Source organism: Micropterus dolomieu, linkage group LG20, assembly GCF_021292245.1.
Source record: "Micropterus dolomieu isolate WLL.071019.BEF.003 ecotype Adirondacks linkage group LG20, ASM2129224v1, whole genome shotgun sequence".
NCBI classification, from domain to species: domain Eukaryota; kingdom Metazoa; phylum Chordata; class Actinopteri; order Centrarchiformes; family Centrarchidae; genus Micropterus; species Micropterus dolomieu.
This window is the reverse complement of record NC_060169.1, coordinates 20,450,882-20,468,378: the sequence shown is the minus strand read 5'-3', so window position 1 is coordinate 20,468,378 and position 17,497 is coordinate 20,450,882. Positions and strand designations below refer to the sequence as shown.

The 17,497-nt window shown below is 39.2% G+C and overlaps 2 protein-coding genes and 1 long non-coding RNA gene across 4 annotated transcripts in view; 2 read left to right on the top strand and 1 right to left on the bottom strand.

Moving 5' to 3' along the window:
- The first annotated feature begins 735 nt into the window (after positions 1-735).
- Positions 736-7,147, top strand: LOC123958896 (fibulin-7). Its single transcript, XM_046032632.1, has 8 exons — positions 736-804; positions 3,149-3,308; positions 3,404-3,574; positions 4,206-4,331; positions 5,548-5,730; positions 5,822-5,959; positions 6,402-6,537; positions 6,668-7,147. The coding sequence occupies exons 1-8, from the start codon at positions 736-738 to the stop codon at positions 7,029-7,031; spliced, it is 1,347 nt and encodes a 448-aa protein (XP_045888588.1). The 3' UTR covers positions 7,032-7,147.
- LOC123958897 lies at positions 6,209-15,752 on the bottom strand. The gene is made up of 2 exons (XR_006822183.1): positions 15,124-15,752; positions 6,209-7,027 (listed from the first exon to the last, which is right to left on the bottom strand). It is a non-coding gene; the product is annotated as an uncharacterized LOC123958897 (long non-coding RNA).
- kif7 (kinesin family member 7) overlaps positions 15,002-17,497 on the top strand; it is an 18,019-nt gene continuing 15,523 nt past the window's right edge. Inside the window, exons 1-3 of one of the 2 annotated variants that reach the window (XM_046032630.1) lie at positions 15,019-15,085; positions 16,253-16,431; positions 17,099-17,492. In XM_046032630.1, coding sequence (XP_045888586.1) covers positions 17,162-17,492 — 331 coding nt within the window. In that variant the 5' untranslated portion in view covers positions 15,019-15,085; positions 16,253-16,431; positions 17,099-17,161. Of the gene's footprint in view, positions 15,086-16,252; positions 16,432-17,098; positions 17,493-17,497 lie in introns of both variants that reach the window. The other variant, XM_046032631.1, reaches the window with a different exon arrangement.

Sequence of the window (17,497 nt, the reverse complement as noted above, 5' to 3'; positions counted from 1 at the left end):
TTTGCTTGTACTGTACCTGAAAAAATATGTGTTTCTTTGTTCAGTGCAACTACCATACAGGACAGGACTGCATGTATGAATATATGCCTGTAGAGGGCACAACTTCTCTGAAGCTATGTAAATTAGTCCATCAATGTCCATCAGTGGCAACAAATGCAGCTTTCTACTATATAGATGTATTTTTTCATGTAAATATAACTGAAAATATTGGCTCGCTTTACTCTTGTGCTTACAAATATCACTGCTGTAAACAAGCATTCAACAACATCAGAATACATTGTAAACTAGTGATAGGTTCTAATCCTGTGTCTTTGTATTGTGTTAATATCTTTTTGTTTGCATTTTGCAAAGCACTGAAGTGCTACATTACTGTGTCCTTCAGAATGATCATCATTGTACTGTACGTGATCCAGAAAATCTTTTCTGGCAAAGTTCAGCTTTCTTCCACTTCTCTTTTAAACAAGACATAAACTAAGTTGCTTTTACCAGAGAGGAAGTGCACTGTTAATTAAGTACAGGGATAATAATGTGGTCACATTTTTAAAGTCTCTTTCCCTGATTGGCTCGTATAGAGTAAACCCAACATTCCACAGCAGTTCGCTGCAGCAGCTTTTCCACTGCTAACTGCGGTCATTCTCTCACCTGGAGTCCCTGCACACACTCAGAGTTCCCACTGCCTGCGACTTTTAACTCATCTGATGACTGATCGTCGACTGGATTGGGATCAGTGGAAACATGCTTGTGTCAACTGCAATTGCCATCACTTTGTTGTGTTTCTGCTCGCTCCATTCTACTTTTGGACAGGTGAGTGAGAACGATGTCACATGCTAATATGCTGATTAATGAATTACATCCTTCTATCTATTTAATTGATTAATTGATTACAATATGCCTCGTAATAACTATCAGGCGTGGCTTGAAAGGCAAAAACTGCTCAAATATCTCTTACTACTACTAATACTATTACTACCAAGAGGTCCTGCTGTGAATGTCCTTATTTCTCACAGAGCAAACTTTGAGTCACCTTCACTTTCCACGCTAGCTTCAAGAACAAGACCCCAGAGGTTCCATTGAATGAATACACACAATATATCTATGCTACGCTTCACTGTAATCCTGCTGAACGTTCTCAACAAGCTACATCAGTCTGTGAATGAGTCTCTAGGCCTCTGCATGCATGTCTATGTCTTTGCATGTGTGGTACTGAGAGATAGCCAGCATGTTTGTGTGTTTATAAATGTCCATAAGAATGTGAGTGTGATGGTTTAGGTCTTGTAGATGTGTTCACGAGAATGTGTACGTAACAACAAATCTGGTTGGGTTGTATTTAATAGTACTGTACTGTAATAGTGAGGTCCAGTAATGCATGCCTCCTACACACTGTCACCCAGTTAACATGAAGCCATGAGAAATGTCGCTTAGCACAGGCAGAAAGAGGCCATTGACTGCTACACCATAAACACCAACCAGCCACCCCCCCTCCCCAACCCTCCACCCACATCCCGACTGACTGAAGTCTCTCCAACCCCCAGTTCTGTCCAAATCAGAAAGGTGTTTTCAACAAATATTTACTCTTCTTACATAACTCTGGCTGGGCGCAAACACTAATTGGTTGTCTGAAAACATGCATGAGACGACAGGGAGGAGGTGTAGAATGACGCTGTTGAACGAATAAAAAACAACTCAGTGCCACTCCCTGCCCCTCCAGCCAATAAAAAGGGAGTTTGTAACACAGGTGATGTTTATGCTGAGGGCGTTTATACCCGCATGACTGACCCTAAATCCACCACATAAAAGCAATAGTGACACATGGTATACATTTATCTGACGCTTTTATCCAAAGTGACTTACAATTGCTATACATGCCAGAGGTCACACGCCTCTGGAGCAACTAGGTGTCAACTAAGTGTCTTGCTCAGGGACACAAGGGTCACAGTGGGGGATTGAACCCGGGTCTCTCACACCAAAGGCATCGTTTTATCCATTGTGCCATCACCACCCATGGTTACATAATGTTACGTAATGAAGATTTTAAGCGTTTCAGTGTCACACCTAAAAACCGGTTACTTTCAGAGAGTGTTTCTGTGTTTATGACTGAGTTACAGGATTTAGCTTTGAGACCAGGAGGTTCCTACTTGCCAATTCTTACAGTGGCCTAACATACTCTGATTCCACTACTTCCTCACACAACAGCCCAGTCTCTGTGCTGCACAGGTCTTCAAGTGCACTCCTTCAGTAGACATTCATTTGTTTACATGCAGTGGAGCTCCCTCCAACTCCAGGTTTTAGGAACAACCTTGATTTTATTTCATACTGTACTTTTAATTAAACCACCTACTCTTATAATTTAGTAAAAGATTAATGTACTTTAGGAGAGTCACCTCAGATATTCCATAAATGTTTGAGGTCACATGTATGTGCAAAAAAACCCATACACATAATTTACAGAGTAATTAATGTGAAGTAGTCTGGTTTCTGGGAAAGGAAATTTCAATTATAGACAGAAGTCTACAAATGCAATGTAATGATGTAGAATGTAGACTCATGTGGTTACCTTAGAAACCCCTTTGTAGGAAAGTACATTTTCAGGCTCAGACACCATTAAAGGAATAAAGATTTTTTGGTGGTAAAAAAAAAACTCCATTTTGAATCTTGTGAATGAAGTTAGTTCTCCGACTAATACATCAGTGACATCACTGTCTTGTGGTCCTGTGGTCTCTTTTTTCATGTTGACAAAGATTTATTTTTAACTTACCTGAGCCAAAAGGTGTAGCATTTCTCTATTCATAAATTGAGCAAAAAAAGCATTCCTTTTTAAGACAACTCATAAAAAGTTTGAACACAACATCGGTCACGTTCAAGATCTAAATAGTAGCACTATGTATAGTGCAATACACTCTTAAATGCATATATGGCTAACATTATTGCAGTGTCCCAATCTTCTCATGTCAAAATTATTAATTACAATTATGTGGCTACACTTTTTAACATTTAACATTGCAGCAAAGAATAAGAAAATCCATATTAGATACATTCAACATAACATAGATTGATGTGATCTTGTCAGTAAATTGCAGCTTGGAACAAGTTTATAGTGAAATATTAATCAACTCTTATGAAATGAGTCGTCCTCTCTGTTTTGTTACAGGACTGTCCTAGTAGACTGGAAATACAGGGCTCTCTGAAGCAGGTCCAGAAGCTTCTCTCAGCCCATGAAGCCTCTTACATGCAGAGCCTTCGCAACTTGAAGAAGAAAATAAACCTGTTGCAGAGCAGTGCAGGGAAGCAGAGCACAAGAGCCATCAACAGTAAGCAAAACCCTCAGAAAGACTGATTTATTCTAATATTAGATGTTGAAATATGTGCCATTCTCCTTTTTTCTCATTTTCCACTTATCCAACAGGTACCTGCCCAAAACTAGACACACCCATCAATGGCAGGAAACTTGGCAAGTCACACAGCACAGGCCATGAGGTTCACTTTCTGTGTGACCCTGGTTATGAACTTGTGGGGTCAGAGAGCAGGGTTTGTCAGGAAAGCCTGAGCTGGAGTGGCCAGCAGACGACCTGCCGAGGTGAGAGACTAGCACTGATCTTCTGCCACCTGGCGTCACTGTGCTGGCCACTTTCTCCACTGCCTCCTCCTCACCCCCTTCCCACCAGTGTCTCCTCTTTTTCACGTTGACCATCACTCACCCTGTTATCTAACTCACTGATCACTTATACAACCTTGTCATCGTCCTCTTTGTATCCTTCACCTCTCCTGCTCTCTATTGCCATTCCTCTTTTTGTGCATTATGCATGTCACAAAAGTTTTTCTAGGTAGAGATACATTTCATATGTGACCTATGATCAGATTTCCTCTTTATGTACTTTGGTCGCTGTCCAGAGAGCTTATTGAATGCTGTGACATGCGATATTCCAACGTCTATGTCCTCTGACAGCTCGCTGACATTAAGATAACAGCTCGAAAGCTGTTTGATCAAGACAGGGCTTCTCCTACACTTGGGCTGCACCTAAAATTAACTCATCTGTTCCATTTTTCCCTTATTGGTTCCCTAACATACACATGCCATGATGTCATGTTTTCTTATATCTTTAAGCATCAAAGATATTTGGTTGCATATGTCTTTGTGTCTCTAGAAGGTTCAAGTGTAGCAATGGAGTTTCCTCATATAACCTATCCTTTCCTGTCTTCTCCCTCAGACATCAATGAGTGTGCGTCCTTACCGTGCCTGAATGGTGGGACATGCGTGGATGAAGTGAACCAGTTTTCTTGTGTCTGTGCCAAAGGCTGGTCTGGAGCCACCTGTCAGAGCCCCGTGCCAACATGTACGTATAATTACACGACATACTACTCAGACCACAGAGATGTAGTTTAACTTCACACTACTCTTAACAGCTGTTCACATTCAGATAAAAAGTAACACTTCACATAGCTGGGGATTGAGACAGGGGGTGGCACGTTATGGTTTGATATCTTACTATTAGCGTATATTACCTTAATTACCTTTATAACAAATGAGTATTCAAGACAACACTTTACTGCAGAGCAAATGTTTTATAGGCCGGTATCCAAATCCCCCAGTCTGCTAAAGGAGATTACATTAGCCAGTGGTTTGGCTTGCCAATACAAGCCCGTGCTACATACCACAAAGTGGGTTTTATTGAATTCCAGCCTGAAGTCCAAGAAGATGGTGGTTGAGTTGCAGTGGTCTGCTCTCTGATGTGGATGGTGGAGCTCAGTTTGTTTTGCTGTTCTCTGTTTATTTAATATTTTCTCGCCGACATGAAGTGTCTTACTGTAGATAACACTGTAGACACCAGGTGAATCTGATGCTGGATTTTTAAGGCAGATACTGATGTCAATATTTGAGGGTTTTAAAGTCCTGATAATGACCAGTAATAATATATCAGATAAATAGATATAGATATATACATAATATATGCAAACATTTTGGATAAGGATCCCTTAAATTAGTATTGTATTCATTTGTATTTGTATTAAGTATTTTGACAATTATGTGTACAGAGCGGGACATTGTCCTGGTAGACAAACTCTGTAATGACAACACTATTTCTTATTGCTTATTGGTACTAAGTTTGTATTGCTGTAGCTTATTTATTAGTATAGTTCTAGGGGAGTCAACCCGTCTTTACTAAAAAAATCACATGACATTGGATGTTATTTGTGTGAACAGCCCACCTGTTTAAAAAACCTGAATTACATGAATCGTACCACAATGTTGAATTTACACATGCAGAGTATCTGCAGCTTGGCGTTCACAATACTTACAATACTGCCCTGTCAAAGCAATATACACATATATAAGAGCTTTATGCTGAGATAAAATCCAGTTACTCTCATCCTAAATTCCATTTGACACTGGCAGGTGTGACTGACAATGTCTCATATCATAATACTCTACACATCAGCCATGTCTGTCACACATTGTTCATTAATGATTGATTGAATGAACTTTGGTGAGCTCCAGGGTAGATTCAGAGCTACTGCTTACTTTTCCTCTTTTCTGTCTTCCTTATTCAGTCTTTGTCACCATAACAAACACCTCTGCCGCCACTGCTGCTGCTGCTGCTGCTGCTACCTTGCCTGCTGGCACCACTGGGCCCTTCGTTCGTCCATCTCGATGCACTATAGTCCAGGGGACCACCCACTGCACCTGTGAGCCAGGATACACCATCTCTGGCAGGGACAGCAACACCTGCACTGGTGCGCCTAAAACTTGCCATGTAACTAAAACAGATACACACCTTTATGTTTCCATGTAGGATGTTAACTGTGTGTACGGTGTTCACTTCAGATATAGATGAATGTGAGGTGTTCCATAATGCTCAGGCTGGGAGACTGTGTTTACATGCTTGTGTTAACACCCCTGGAGGCTACCGCTGTTCCTGTCCTGTCGGATACGATTCAACCCGCGATGGACGCAGCTGTAAAGGTGCATTTGGGGTTTTCTTTTTCTGTGTTTTGTTTTGCTTCCACTTTTCATTTTCTTTATTTCAAGAGTCTGCACTCAACATTACATAAAGTATTCCACAAAATTTTGTTTATACCTAAATGCCACAACACAGTATTTGACACCTTTGGCCTGGTGTCCCATTTTTATATATAGTTTAACATTCTTGCTACTGTGTTGCTTACTTAGAAAGCCTATTCTGTTAAGGACCAAAGCCACAAACACCAGCCCTAGACATTAAATAATTCTTTTTATTAGAGCTCAAACATTTGAGACTCTTTACAGGGGTTTCTTTAAAAATGGCTCCTATCAAAATGTCTCCACTTTGCAAAACATGAAGAATGTAATTCTCGTACAGTACGATAATGATGATTCCCCACTAAAGTTTAAATTAAAGTCTTTCTGTGTTGATGTTTTATTACAGACATTGATGAGTGCGCCACCAGACAAAACAACTGCACAAAGGACCAGATGTGCATTAATACGTACGGTGGTTTCCAGTGTGTCCGTGTGGACTGTCCCAAAATCCCTAACGCAACATATGTCAAGACGTCGCCCATGTGAGCATTATCCTTTGAATTGAATCTTCGACAAACCTTGACAGTATAACTAGTTTGATTCCATAGATTCACACACATTTGGATGAACTCGTTCAGCTACATCTTCCTCAGTTTGCACTTCTTTTTCCAGGCGTTGTGAACGTAACCCCTGTCCTGTGGACAATAAGGCATGCTCTCAGACCCCGAACTCCTTCTCCTACCATTATCTGGCTGTGGTGTCCAACCTGTCAGCTCCCCGCGTCATGTTCAGGGTCTCAGCATTACGTCCAATGGGTGATACACTTCGCTTCTCCCTGCTGGGGGGAAAGCTAGCCCGGCGCCACTTCACGGTCCAGCGTTCAGACCGTCAGACAGGCCAGCTGATGCTGGTGAGCCCTGTTCAGGGTCCTGCCACACTGGAGGCAGAAGTGGAGATGAGCGAGCTGGAGAGACGAGTCCAGCTGGGGAGGTACATCACCAAAGTCACCATGTTTGTTTCTCAGTACGAGTTCTAGAAAGGGAGGAATGAAATTGGAAACACATTTAGAGAACAAAGGCCAAACAAAAGTCTGGTTTGGATTTCGCTAAGGACACTATTTATGGATGTGTGATGATCTGATGTATCGTGGTGAAGTCGCCTATACTGTTGCTTAAGGAGTTGCAGCAGCCAGGTCTCAAAACTGTAGTAAAGTATGAAGCAGCATATTGACTCTCAAGTGAAGGATGGATTAACACCTGTCTTGCACAGCTGTGCGCAATAAATGTTTTAGAATATGGGTTCTTCGAGGATGTTAGTAATAAACTATAGAAATGCAAATTGAGTGTGGTGTTTGGGTTGACTTAATAAGAACAAGTGTTGTGTATACTATATTAACTAAAACATATTTATTGCACAAAGATAGAAATAAGTGTGGAAGGACCTGATGAAGCAAACAGTAAAACAGCATTCAACTGAAGGAACCAGATAAAATAGACAATGCACCCTAAAAGAAAACAATCCTGCTATGTTTGACATGACATTGATATTATGTATACCGGACATGGGATCATGTCATGTGAAGGTTTTGTATTTCTATTTCTGCATGTTTTGTTTATATTCTGGTTTCAGTACAGTTATAATATTCTTGCTTCCAATACAATCATTAAAACACCATGTAAACCCTAAAAAGTTCTCATTTGTTTACAAATGCATATGTTGAAAAACTTTACTCTCGAACTGCTGAAATATGCTGTTGTATATAGATAGATAGATAGCAGTGATATATGAGTAGTGGTTGTTATGGAAACTTCAGTTTATGCAGTACAGAGCAGTGCTGTTCAGCAGACAGACAGCCAAATACAGGCTCCTCAAAGAGCCACTGTGTTCTTACAGTGAATGAATAACTTTAACTTTGAAATTTGCAAAACAAGCACACAGAAAAATGCACAAGTCAAATGCACCCTGCTGCTGCTGCAAGTAATGTATGTGTGATCATTTCCCTTTCATGAGGAGTTGTTTGTTTGGAAAAACTGAGGCATTTTAGAGAAGCGTGATGAAATGTGTCACCTCTGTGCTTGCACCCGCCATCTCACTACTCCTTGGTGTTACACTTTTTTGAAAAAGAAACCACACAAAAGTACATGTGTGGATAGTGAGGCAAAGTGTCAGTTCACTGGAGACAAATAAGAGTGGTTGAGACTCACCAATGACACCACTAAAGGGGGCAGGGGAGCTTTAGCCACGGGATCCTAAAACGAGATTGCATGCTGAGTGACGAAAAAAGATGCAGAGAGATAGAGAGGCAGACAGAGAGTGATGGCTGAACAGAGGGGGCTGAACAGAAGACAATTCACAGTAGCCAGTCACTGGCTGAGGCGTGCAGGCTGAATTAAAAACTGCTGTCTTTATTACCACCCCAGAATAGACCTCTCTCTGTCTTAATGGAAGACTACATGTAGATAGAGGTGAATGGGAGACCATCCTTATGTCTGTCCCTCAGGGAGTGGTGATGATTCAGTATCCAAACCAGACTCCTTTTCTACTCCAGATTATCCTCTCTGCGTTTTACCTGTCCACTGCTTGTTGCGAGGTCCAGCCTGGTGCACAACAACCACTTACACAAATATAGAAACTGGGCTACAAAGTGGTGTTTTGTCTTTGCTGTCTCACTTTTCACCCCTCACTATCCTCTTTTTTTGGCCCATCTCTACCATATCATATTACATCCACCTTCTCAACCTTCTATCCCCACTCTTCCATCTCCTCCACACTTTCTCTGCAGCTCTCTGTGTGGCTGAGTCACACCGTACAGATAAAAACCTCTCCTAATGAGTGCTGCCAGTGTGTATGGGACTGAAATCAATATCCTGATCTCAGTCTGGTTGTGAGGTATGGTCATAAGAAACCAGCACACTCTCTTTGACAGCAGGCTGGGTTATCACTACTTACTTTTGAAAGGGAATACCTCGGTCTCGTCTGAAGTTTAATGGAACAAAGGAGAGTGTGACTGTGTCTGCTGAGGCTCCACAGAGTGCAGACAGGACTCCACAGTCAGTTTGGCTCAGGGCTGTTTAATGTGGGTATGCAGGTGAAGGGAGGAGGGAGGGAATAACAGGTATGCCAGAATTGCCCACAGTTGCTGTGGTCAGTACAGTAACGCCTTTTCTAATCCTAAATTAGTCACCTGATCTACTCTTGCATCATTGATACTTCCTATCCTCAGCTTTTTCTCTTTAATCCTCCTCTCTTTCAGTGCAGCTGTTGTCCAGTCAAATATTAACAAGTACATTTATTGTTGTGTTTACATTTTAAAGTCATTGCATAAGAATGCGTATGTTCATGTGCAATTTGAAACCATGGTGTTACACTGCCCCCTGCTGCTCCCAGAGGAGACATGTTGCACACACATACTCTGTAAACAGTGAAGCCATGAGCCAAACGTTGTTTCCCTATCAGCTGCCATTACTTACAAACCAATTTGTTGGTTTCATCACATCTCAGTTTGTCACATGCAGTCCAAAACAAATTTCCTTTCGAGGACAATAAAGTATACTACTACCAGTCTGTACTTTTGTGTGGTTTCTTTTTCAAAAAAGTGTAACAGAGTAGAGAGATGGCGGGTGCAATGAATTACAAATTCATGCCAGGACTACAACTTTTCTTTCAGACTTATTTCTGAGGTCAGCCACAGGTGGGGTTCTCGTTAAGAACATGGGGTCAGATTTGTGAAACTTTTATAGAAAAGAATAGTTTGATACTGTTTTGGCTAAAATAAATGCTGCTGGATCTATTGAATCTATTGAAAAACCTAATAAATGCCAAGTTATTTTGTTCTCAAGTAACACCACAAGAAAAGTGAGTTTTCAATGCCGTGATGTGCTTGGTAAAATAAGGCACGCACGTAATTCATTGCCATCATTTTGTTTTTACGAAAACACGAAGTTGAAGATGAAACATCACAGACAGGAACATTGTGGAAGATGTGATGGCATTTTCAAAGTGGTGCAAAACTTTGATTTATCTAGTCATGATTAATTAGTTATTATAAGGAGTATGACAATTTCCTTTCGCACACAGCTTTGTTTGAGTTTGTGACTCTAAATTCCAGAAATACATTCCAAACTACAGACCTACATGGCTACACACATTGGTAATATATGTGAATAAAATGCGTAGTCTAGAAGTACCCCAATGAGGGCCTGATGGTGGTGTTACATGGGCCATGGAATCTTTTTTGCATTTATATTTACAGATAAATTTGAGGCTTGTGATTTGATCAGGCAAAGCAAAAAGTAAAAATGGATCACTTTCTGTTTTTGCATCTTTGTTGCCAAATGTCAGATGCTTTTTTTAACATCATAGCCAATGGTTTTAACTCATCAGAAATCTATTGGTAAGCAATAATATAGGCATCTCAAAGAATTGCTTACTACAATGCAATCTAAACCCACTAGGAAAGTGATATATTTTTATGGTTTTGGTTGTACTCTGTTCATGGGACCCTAAAACAGATTCAAATTAAAGATGAGAGTCAACACATATAGTCAGTGTTACTTTTCAAATAAAGCTATGAGCTGAAAATACAGAGCCATTGCAATAAGGAAAGTGTCATCTTTCTAACTGCACTGTATGTTTTGCACAGGTCTACTGTACATAGGCCCAAAGAGCCAAGGACCCTCTGTATGCTGTATGCGTGTAGCAGTAATTGCTGCAGGTACAATCCTTTCTCACAGAAGACATTTTGACAGGTCACAGTTGGCAAAAGCACAGGTTTAAATAATAGTAGTTTCAGGGTTCTGTTGTTGTGCATACTGGCTCACTGTCACTGCACGCACATAGAACAGAGCCATCGTTAACGCTATTAGTAACACGTGCTTTTCCAACGACAAGTCAGAATTTCTGCTGTGAAAAAGGCCTATTGAGAAGAGAAATGAACACTTCACAGGAAAGCTGGTGAAAACTACAAAACTATGGTTCCAACAATGACAACAAAAGTTAATGAACACCTCTGTGGCAGCCTCAACATTTATTACATTTTCCCTATTTAACAGCAATCTTTTCTCTCCATTGGTTATTCTGAGGCCACTATAATCAAGCAGGTCGCATCTGCCTTTGTAGTGAATTAAGTTATTGTGATTATTGTGGCTCAGAATCTATTAAGAATTTCATTCCCACAGTTACACTGTCCTTTTTCAAAGCAGTTTGCTCTGGGAAATTGTCTGCATGGTAGAGATGCTTTGAATAATTGTAAGAGTAAATGCGATATACAAGTTGCCTCGTTATTTTTTTATTTAAATTTTTATCTTTGAGGCTGTTGATAGGATAAAACATTTTGCCTTCCAGCTTCAATTCTTTAAGCATCACCACATTGTTCAGAGCTCACAAATACGAAACCTTTGTTCACAGGTCTTTGTGTAACTATGAAAGAAAATCACTCAATTTTAAGGTGTGTGTTATTGATCATTGTCCTCAAGTCTCTTCTCTCACTGTTTATATTTATCTCCATTTATAAATCACTAGATGATTGACATAAATTGTACTTTTTGAGTTGTCCTTGATGAAATCTTTCATATTTTTAATAAATCTTATATTATCAGCATCATTGCTTTCTTATCACACTGCACAGATTGTAATGTCTAAGAAACTGTGCTGTGCAGAAGATCACACCAAATAACTGATTGTTACTTTTTGACGAAGGATTTCATCGCAGCCCCTATACAACTAGGGGGAGGTGCAATAACTGGGTCTGTCTGAACATAGCCATGATAATGAAACAAAGTCACACCACGAGTTCAGTCAGACACCTAATGGCTGAACCCTGCTGGGACTTACAGTATTTTTTGTGACCTGAGGCCCAGCTTAAATTTCTAACCTTCCACATACACAGTGCCCCACTATTGTGCAGCATGTCACTCTATCGCAGATCAAGTGTGAGCCCTACATGTGCCTTTGTGCCAGAACATGCCATCCCACAAGACAAAGTCTGAAGGTGATCATTGGGTGTGAACTTTTGTGAAGTTCTTCTGTTTCCAGTTGGGTTTGTGAGAACTGACACCCTGTTATAAAACAAGAAACAATAAGCATAAACAGTTTATAATTATAAAGATGAAGCTCTCATCAGTGGGCATTTCATCAAAAACATTGGGTAATTTGTTAATGAATATTACATATAGTATACATCTATGTAGACAATATATATAGCATATTAAATGTGGTGACATAGAACAAAGGCATTGATTGGTATGGGTACCTAACTTTAAAAACAGCAGCAGTCAAGCTGACACCCTTTAATTAAAATGGACAGATTTATTCTTCGGAGTGTTATATCATAGTTGCACAAAGACAATGTGCCATGGTTCTATACAGACAATATTATATAAAATATAATTTTTTGCTGTCAGGGCCCCGAGGCTCTGGAACAGCCTGTCCGAGGAAATCAGGTCAGCTGAGTCAGTGAACTCTTTTAAGTCCCTTCTTAAAACATACTTTTATAGGAGAGCCTTTCCCGATCTTATTTGACTTTATTTTATCCCTTATCCCCTTTATTCTATTTTACTAATTTTATATTTATCTTAAACGTGTATTTTAGTCTTTTCAATGTTTTCATGCTTTTATCTTGTATTGTTTTTGTATTATTGTCTTTTGGGTATTATTGTCTTTACACTTGTTAATGCACTTTGTAACTTGTTTTTGAAAAGTGCTCTACAAATAAAGATTATAATTATATTATTATTATTATTATTATTATTATGTACACACATATATTTTTAGAATGAATATACAGTATAGGCTCTAGGCTTGTGACGTCATGATGCAGTCAGGCCACTTGTGACAGAGCTGCTGTATAAAGGACACACACCAGACTGCTCAGCTGGTAGATGACTGACAGACATCTGACCAGCCCTGACGAACAGCTTGAGCAGGTGAGAGAAATCCCTACACACAGGATATGCAGAAACCGAAGACAGGTGACTGAGGTAAAGAGGTGAGTGAGTGTGTAGAACCAAATTAACCAAACAGACTATGAAAATTCACACTTTAAAGGCCAAACACTGTACATGTACATTATGCTAAACGGTGTGTTGTATGATGGCTCACAAACAGGGTGCATTTAATTATTATTTTGTGATGTAATTTTAAGATGTTTGTGGTCATCTTTATTTATGTTTTTATTATAGAAAAATGCATTACTGAGTTGGCTGTCCTTATTCTCATGCAGGTGAAAATATGGTTTGCAAGAGGTGATTAAATCTTGTATTTCACACAGAATATTTGACATTCTGTGTGCACATGTTTTGTGCTATGCCATGAGGAATAAAGGTAAATCTCCATGTTAACTGATATTTTACTAAGAATTTCTTCCCTTTTTCTCTTTTTCAAAGGATGAAACAGTGTTTTAAGAAACAGAACGAATGCCAAAGCTAATGTTTTGAATGCTTTGGAAGATTGGTGATTTTGTTGTTGTAAGACACTACTCAGACAACAAGTCATAATCTGCCTTAATATTCAAAATGAACTACTCAGTTAAGATCGCATTGAAAACTTTGTGTAGATGCTTACTTACACAAGTGACTGCTATTTGAAAACAGACTGAGTTGTTTCAGTCACTAAAACCTCCTGTTGTTCATGATCCCAATTATTGTGCTATTATTATAAAAATAATGCTGATGTACCCTTGTGAAAGTAATGAGACTTTACCTGCAGAGGTGTCATTGATATAGCTGTTAATTCTAATATGAAAATGTTGCAGAAAAAAGTTGTTTGGCTATTGCCAAAATATTTATATTTTCTACATTTAAGTGTGTGTCTTAACCATACTAAACATTAATGCCACAGACTTGCTGTGTAACAATGTCAGAAGTGGTTTTGTGCCTGTATAGCTATGAACAGTGGGAATGATGAGAGCGGATACTGTCTTATGGTCACAGGAAATCTACAGTAGGAGAACTCTGCCAAAAGCAACTAGACTTGCTGTGCATTTGCAAATACAAGTTTGGCTGCTTCGACTTACTGCTTCTAGCTATTGAGCCCTCTGTGATCAACATCAGCATGTAACAGTGAGATTCTTCATTTCACTACTCAATGTGAACATCAGCCCCTGTTGGATCTGGAGCATCCTGTGCAGAAGGTGACAGACGGTTTACTGAGCAGACACTCATCTCACCCTGCTTTTGCTTGCTTTTGTTGAAAATGAAAACCGGGGACATGTGAATGAGATTCAAAGAGCTAAATTCCACAGAGCACGTATTTTGAATGAGTGTTTTAAATGTAGACTCTTACCGGCATATGGAAGGAATCCTGCATTATACAGGTGCCTAAGAGAAAAGCTGTATGTATGTACAACTTTTAACTGTGTACATTGCATTAATTCTTTATTGCTCATATTGTGACTTTTTGCACATTCCATGTTAATTTTCCTTTGAATTAGCATTATAGTATTGTTGTATTATTTTGTATACTTGCACATTTTTGATCTCTTTGGTTTTTTTCTCTACTTTTTCTATATTTCTACTTCTATATTTATGTTTAAATGTAGGCCTACTGTTAAGCACCAATATACAGGTGCATCTTATAAAATTCGAATATTGTGAAAAGGTTAACTTTTTCATGGTATGCCAAGGCAAATTCCTTGTATGTGAAAATGTACCTGGCAATAAACCTCCGATGCAGTGAAGGTTTGCAAAAAGGTTGTGCTGCTACTTATGGATACACACATTGACCAGTTTGGTGGTCGTTCTATAGAAATATTGCATTGGTTCTGCTTTGCATTTAATAAGATTTAAGTACATGTAATGTTTAATTAGTTATTAAATATTCCCAAAGCACATTTCTTTACTTTGTTTATTATGTGACTAATAAGTCTGTTATAGGCCTATGTTAAATTTTGACTTATAGCTGCAGAGGTGCTATAAGTCCTTGGTTTATTACCTCTCCACTCTTAAACATCTCAGTCATAATACTTTATGCAGACCACACCCAAAATTCAGCTCAAACTTTCGGGCTCCTCCTCTCGACTGCCCCTCAACTTCCATTCCCCAAAAACACTCCAGTGTTATCCTGAATCCATGGTGTAACTTTTGGCATATTAAAGTAAGTTGTTTTAACCGTTAGTGGTTACGAAAACTCACCCGATCAATGCTTGCAGTATGACGTTAGCCATTTCTTAGGGGAGTGAGTTGTAACGTTAGCACTTCTAGATAACGACATCCAGTCTCATCCTCATATTTTGATTTTGTTGTTCGGACTGCTGGCTAACTGGCTAACTTTAGCTTAGCTGAAGTTACGTGGGAAACAGGCGACCAAACTAACATGTGAACTTTGGGAAACGTCTTGTTGGAGAAGATATAGAGAAGTCGACATACCTGTTTCTCCCGTGGATAGCGGTACCTAACGCATATACTTTGTTAAACATTGAGAACTGGGGCTAGCTTACGCCACCTTGCTAACGGGGTCAAAACTTTCCAGTAACGTTAAGGTTACCGTGATGCTTTAAACTGCTATCTGTATCGTTTTGCGTGAACCTAGGAAGTAAAAATTAACCAGCGTTCCTGAAGAATAAGGACTACCGTAACTTTACGAGTTTGATCCGTGTTGTCTCGCGTTACTCATTGAAATAAGGCTCGAGTCACAACTCAGCTTCTACTAAGTTAACGTTACATGTTTAACAGTTAACTTGATGAAGTGATCCTATATCCAGTTTAACGTTAGTCAACGCGGTAAACTTTGGAAGTTAAAGTCAACTTGGTAGTTGGTTCGTTGGTAACGTTAGTTGGCTGTGAAATGAAATTTCTTTAAACGTTAAAGGTGTATACTATATAAATAACTGTACATATTGTTTTATTTTATTTCATATATTACCATATTTTAATTAATAATTAGAGCTGCAGCGATTATTAGTTAATTAGTCAATCATTGATCAACTTTTAAATTAATCGCCAACTATTTTTATAATCAATTAATCTCTTTGAGTCCTTTCTTTAAAGAAAAAAAATTCTCTGATTCCAGCTCAAATGTGAATATTTTCTGTTTTTGTTCTTCCTCTATGACAGTAAACTTAATATATTTGGGTTGTGGAAAAAAGAAGACATTTGAGGACATCACCTTGGGCTTTGGGAAACACTGATCAACATTTTGCACAATTTTCTGGACCTAACAACTAATCAATTAATCGAGAACATATTTTACAGATTAACTGATAATAACAATAATCATTATTTGCAGCCCTACACTTAATAATATGTTAATTTCTGTGTGTAGAATGAAGAGACTACGAACTTCATTTCATTATACAACCTTGGGCTGTATAATGACAAATAAACAACCTTGAAGACGGGTCCATCCAGCTCCTGAACACTTCTGATTTACACAGTACAGAGTTCAAGGAAGACGCTTTTTGCTTCTGTTTCACTGAACATAGCCATGTTACATTTGCCAAGGTCATCATTGAATTTACTCACCAGCCTACTTATTGTTAAGATTAAATTAAATAAATGAAATAAAAAAAAAGTATCTCATACAGTTCTTTTTGTTTTTTATAGCAGCTCCATGATCTGATGAGTTTGCATTAACAGTGTATTGACATAATAAACACTCACACACTTGCATCCTGACAGCTGTTACTATAATTATTCAGCAGCACTAGCCACATGTTTTGTACTCAGAAAAAAATGGAAAACATGGCAACTTGTCTCAGGTGTAAATATGCCCTGTAAAGTGTAAACTAGCTTAAAGCTGGCTTAGGGCAAGGTGTAGCATTACATATATTAGGTCAAGGCAGGACAATAGATACTGTGAGACAATATAAATTGGTCATTTGTCAGAGATTTTACCCCTTATACAGTTAACATAAAAGCTGTCACTTTATTATCTCTGGTTGGTATAGGCCATTGTTGGCATGGTTGCAAATCGATGAACCGGCCTTTCTGGGTATTTCAGCTATTAATTGACTTTCCAGAATAGTTGAAAAGTGTGCTTGAGGTGCTAGGTTGGTTCATTGCATCATAATGTAATCAGTCACATTCTCACTCATTGCCATATTACATCCTTGAGACATGGTGATGTTGAAAAAACCTTTTATGACAGGTGATTTTCTATCCCCTTTAGTGGCCCAAAGATGATCCATACATAGCAGAGGAACAGAGGAGAGCTCCCACGGTGCAGCAGGAAATGTCTCCCAAAGTGCCCGGTGGCCAAGGCAGGGGGGATTACTCTGCAGTGCAAGTAGCTGTTCGAGTGCGTCCCCTGCTTCCTAAAGAGCTTCTACACTGCCACGAGAGCTGTATCACCGTGGACTCGGAGATTTGTCGGGTTACTCTGGGCCATGACCGACACTTTCTTTGCGACTATCTATTTGAAGAGGCTTGCTGTCAAGAGGAGGTTTATTCTGTGTCTGTCCAGCCACTCATAGATGCCTTCTTTCAAGGTTTCAATGCCACAGTGTTTGCCTATGGACAGACAGGCTCAGGAAAGACATACACCATTGGAGAAGCTAATATTTGTAAG

Bases quoted from the DNA above. Each gene is read 5' to 3' on its own strand.
- LOC123958896 (XM_046032632.1), top strand. From the start codon at position 736: ATGCTTGTGTCAACTGCAATTGCCATCACTTTGTTGTGTTTCTGCTCG. The intron at 4,332-5,547 runs GTACGTATAATT...TTCCTTATTCAG, and splicing joins TCAGAGCCCCGTGCCAACAT to TCTTTGTCACCATAACAAAC. The intron at 6,538-6,667 runs GTGAGCATTATC...TTCTTTTTCCAG, and splicing joins TATGTCAAGACGTCGCCCAT to GCGTTGTGAACGTAACCCCT.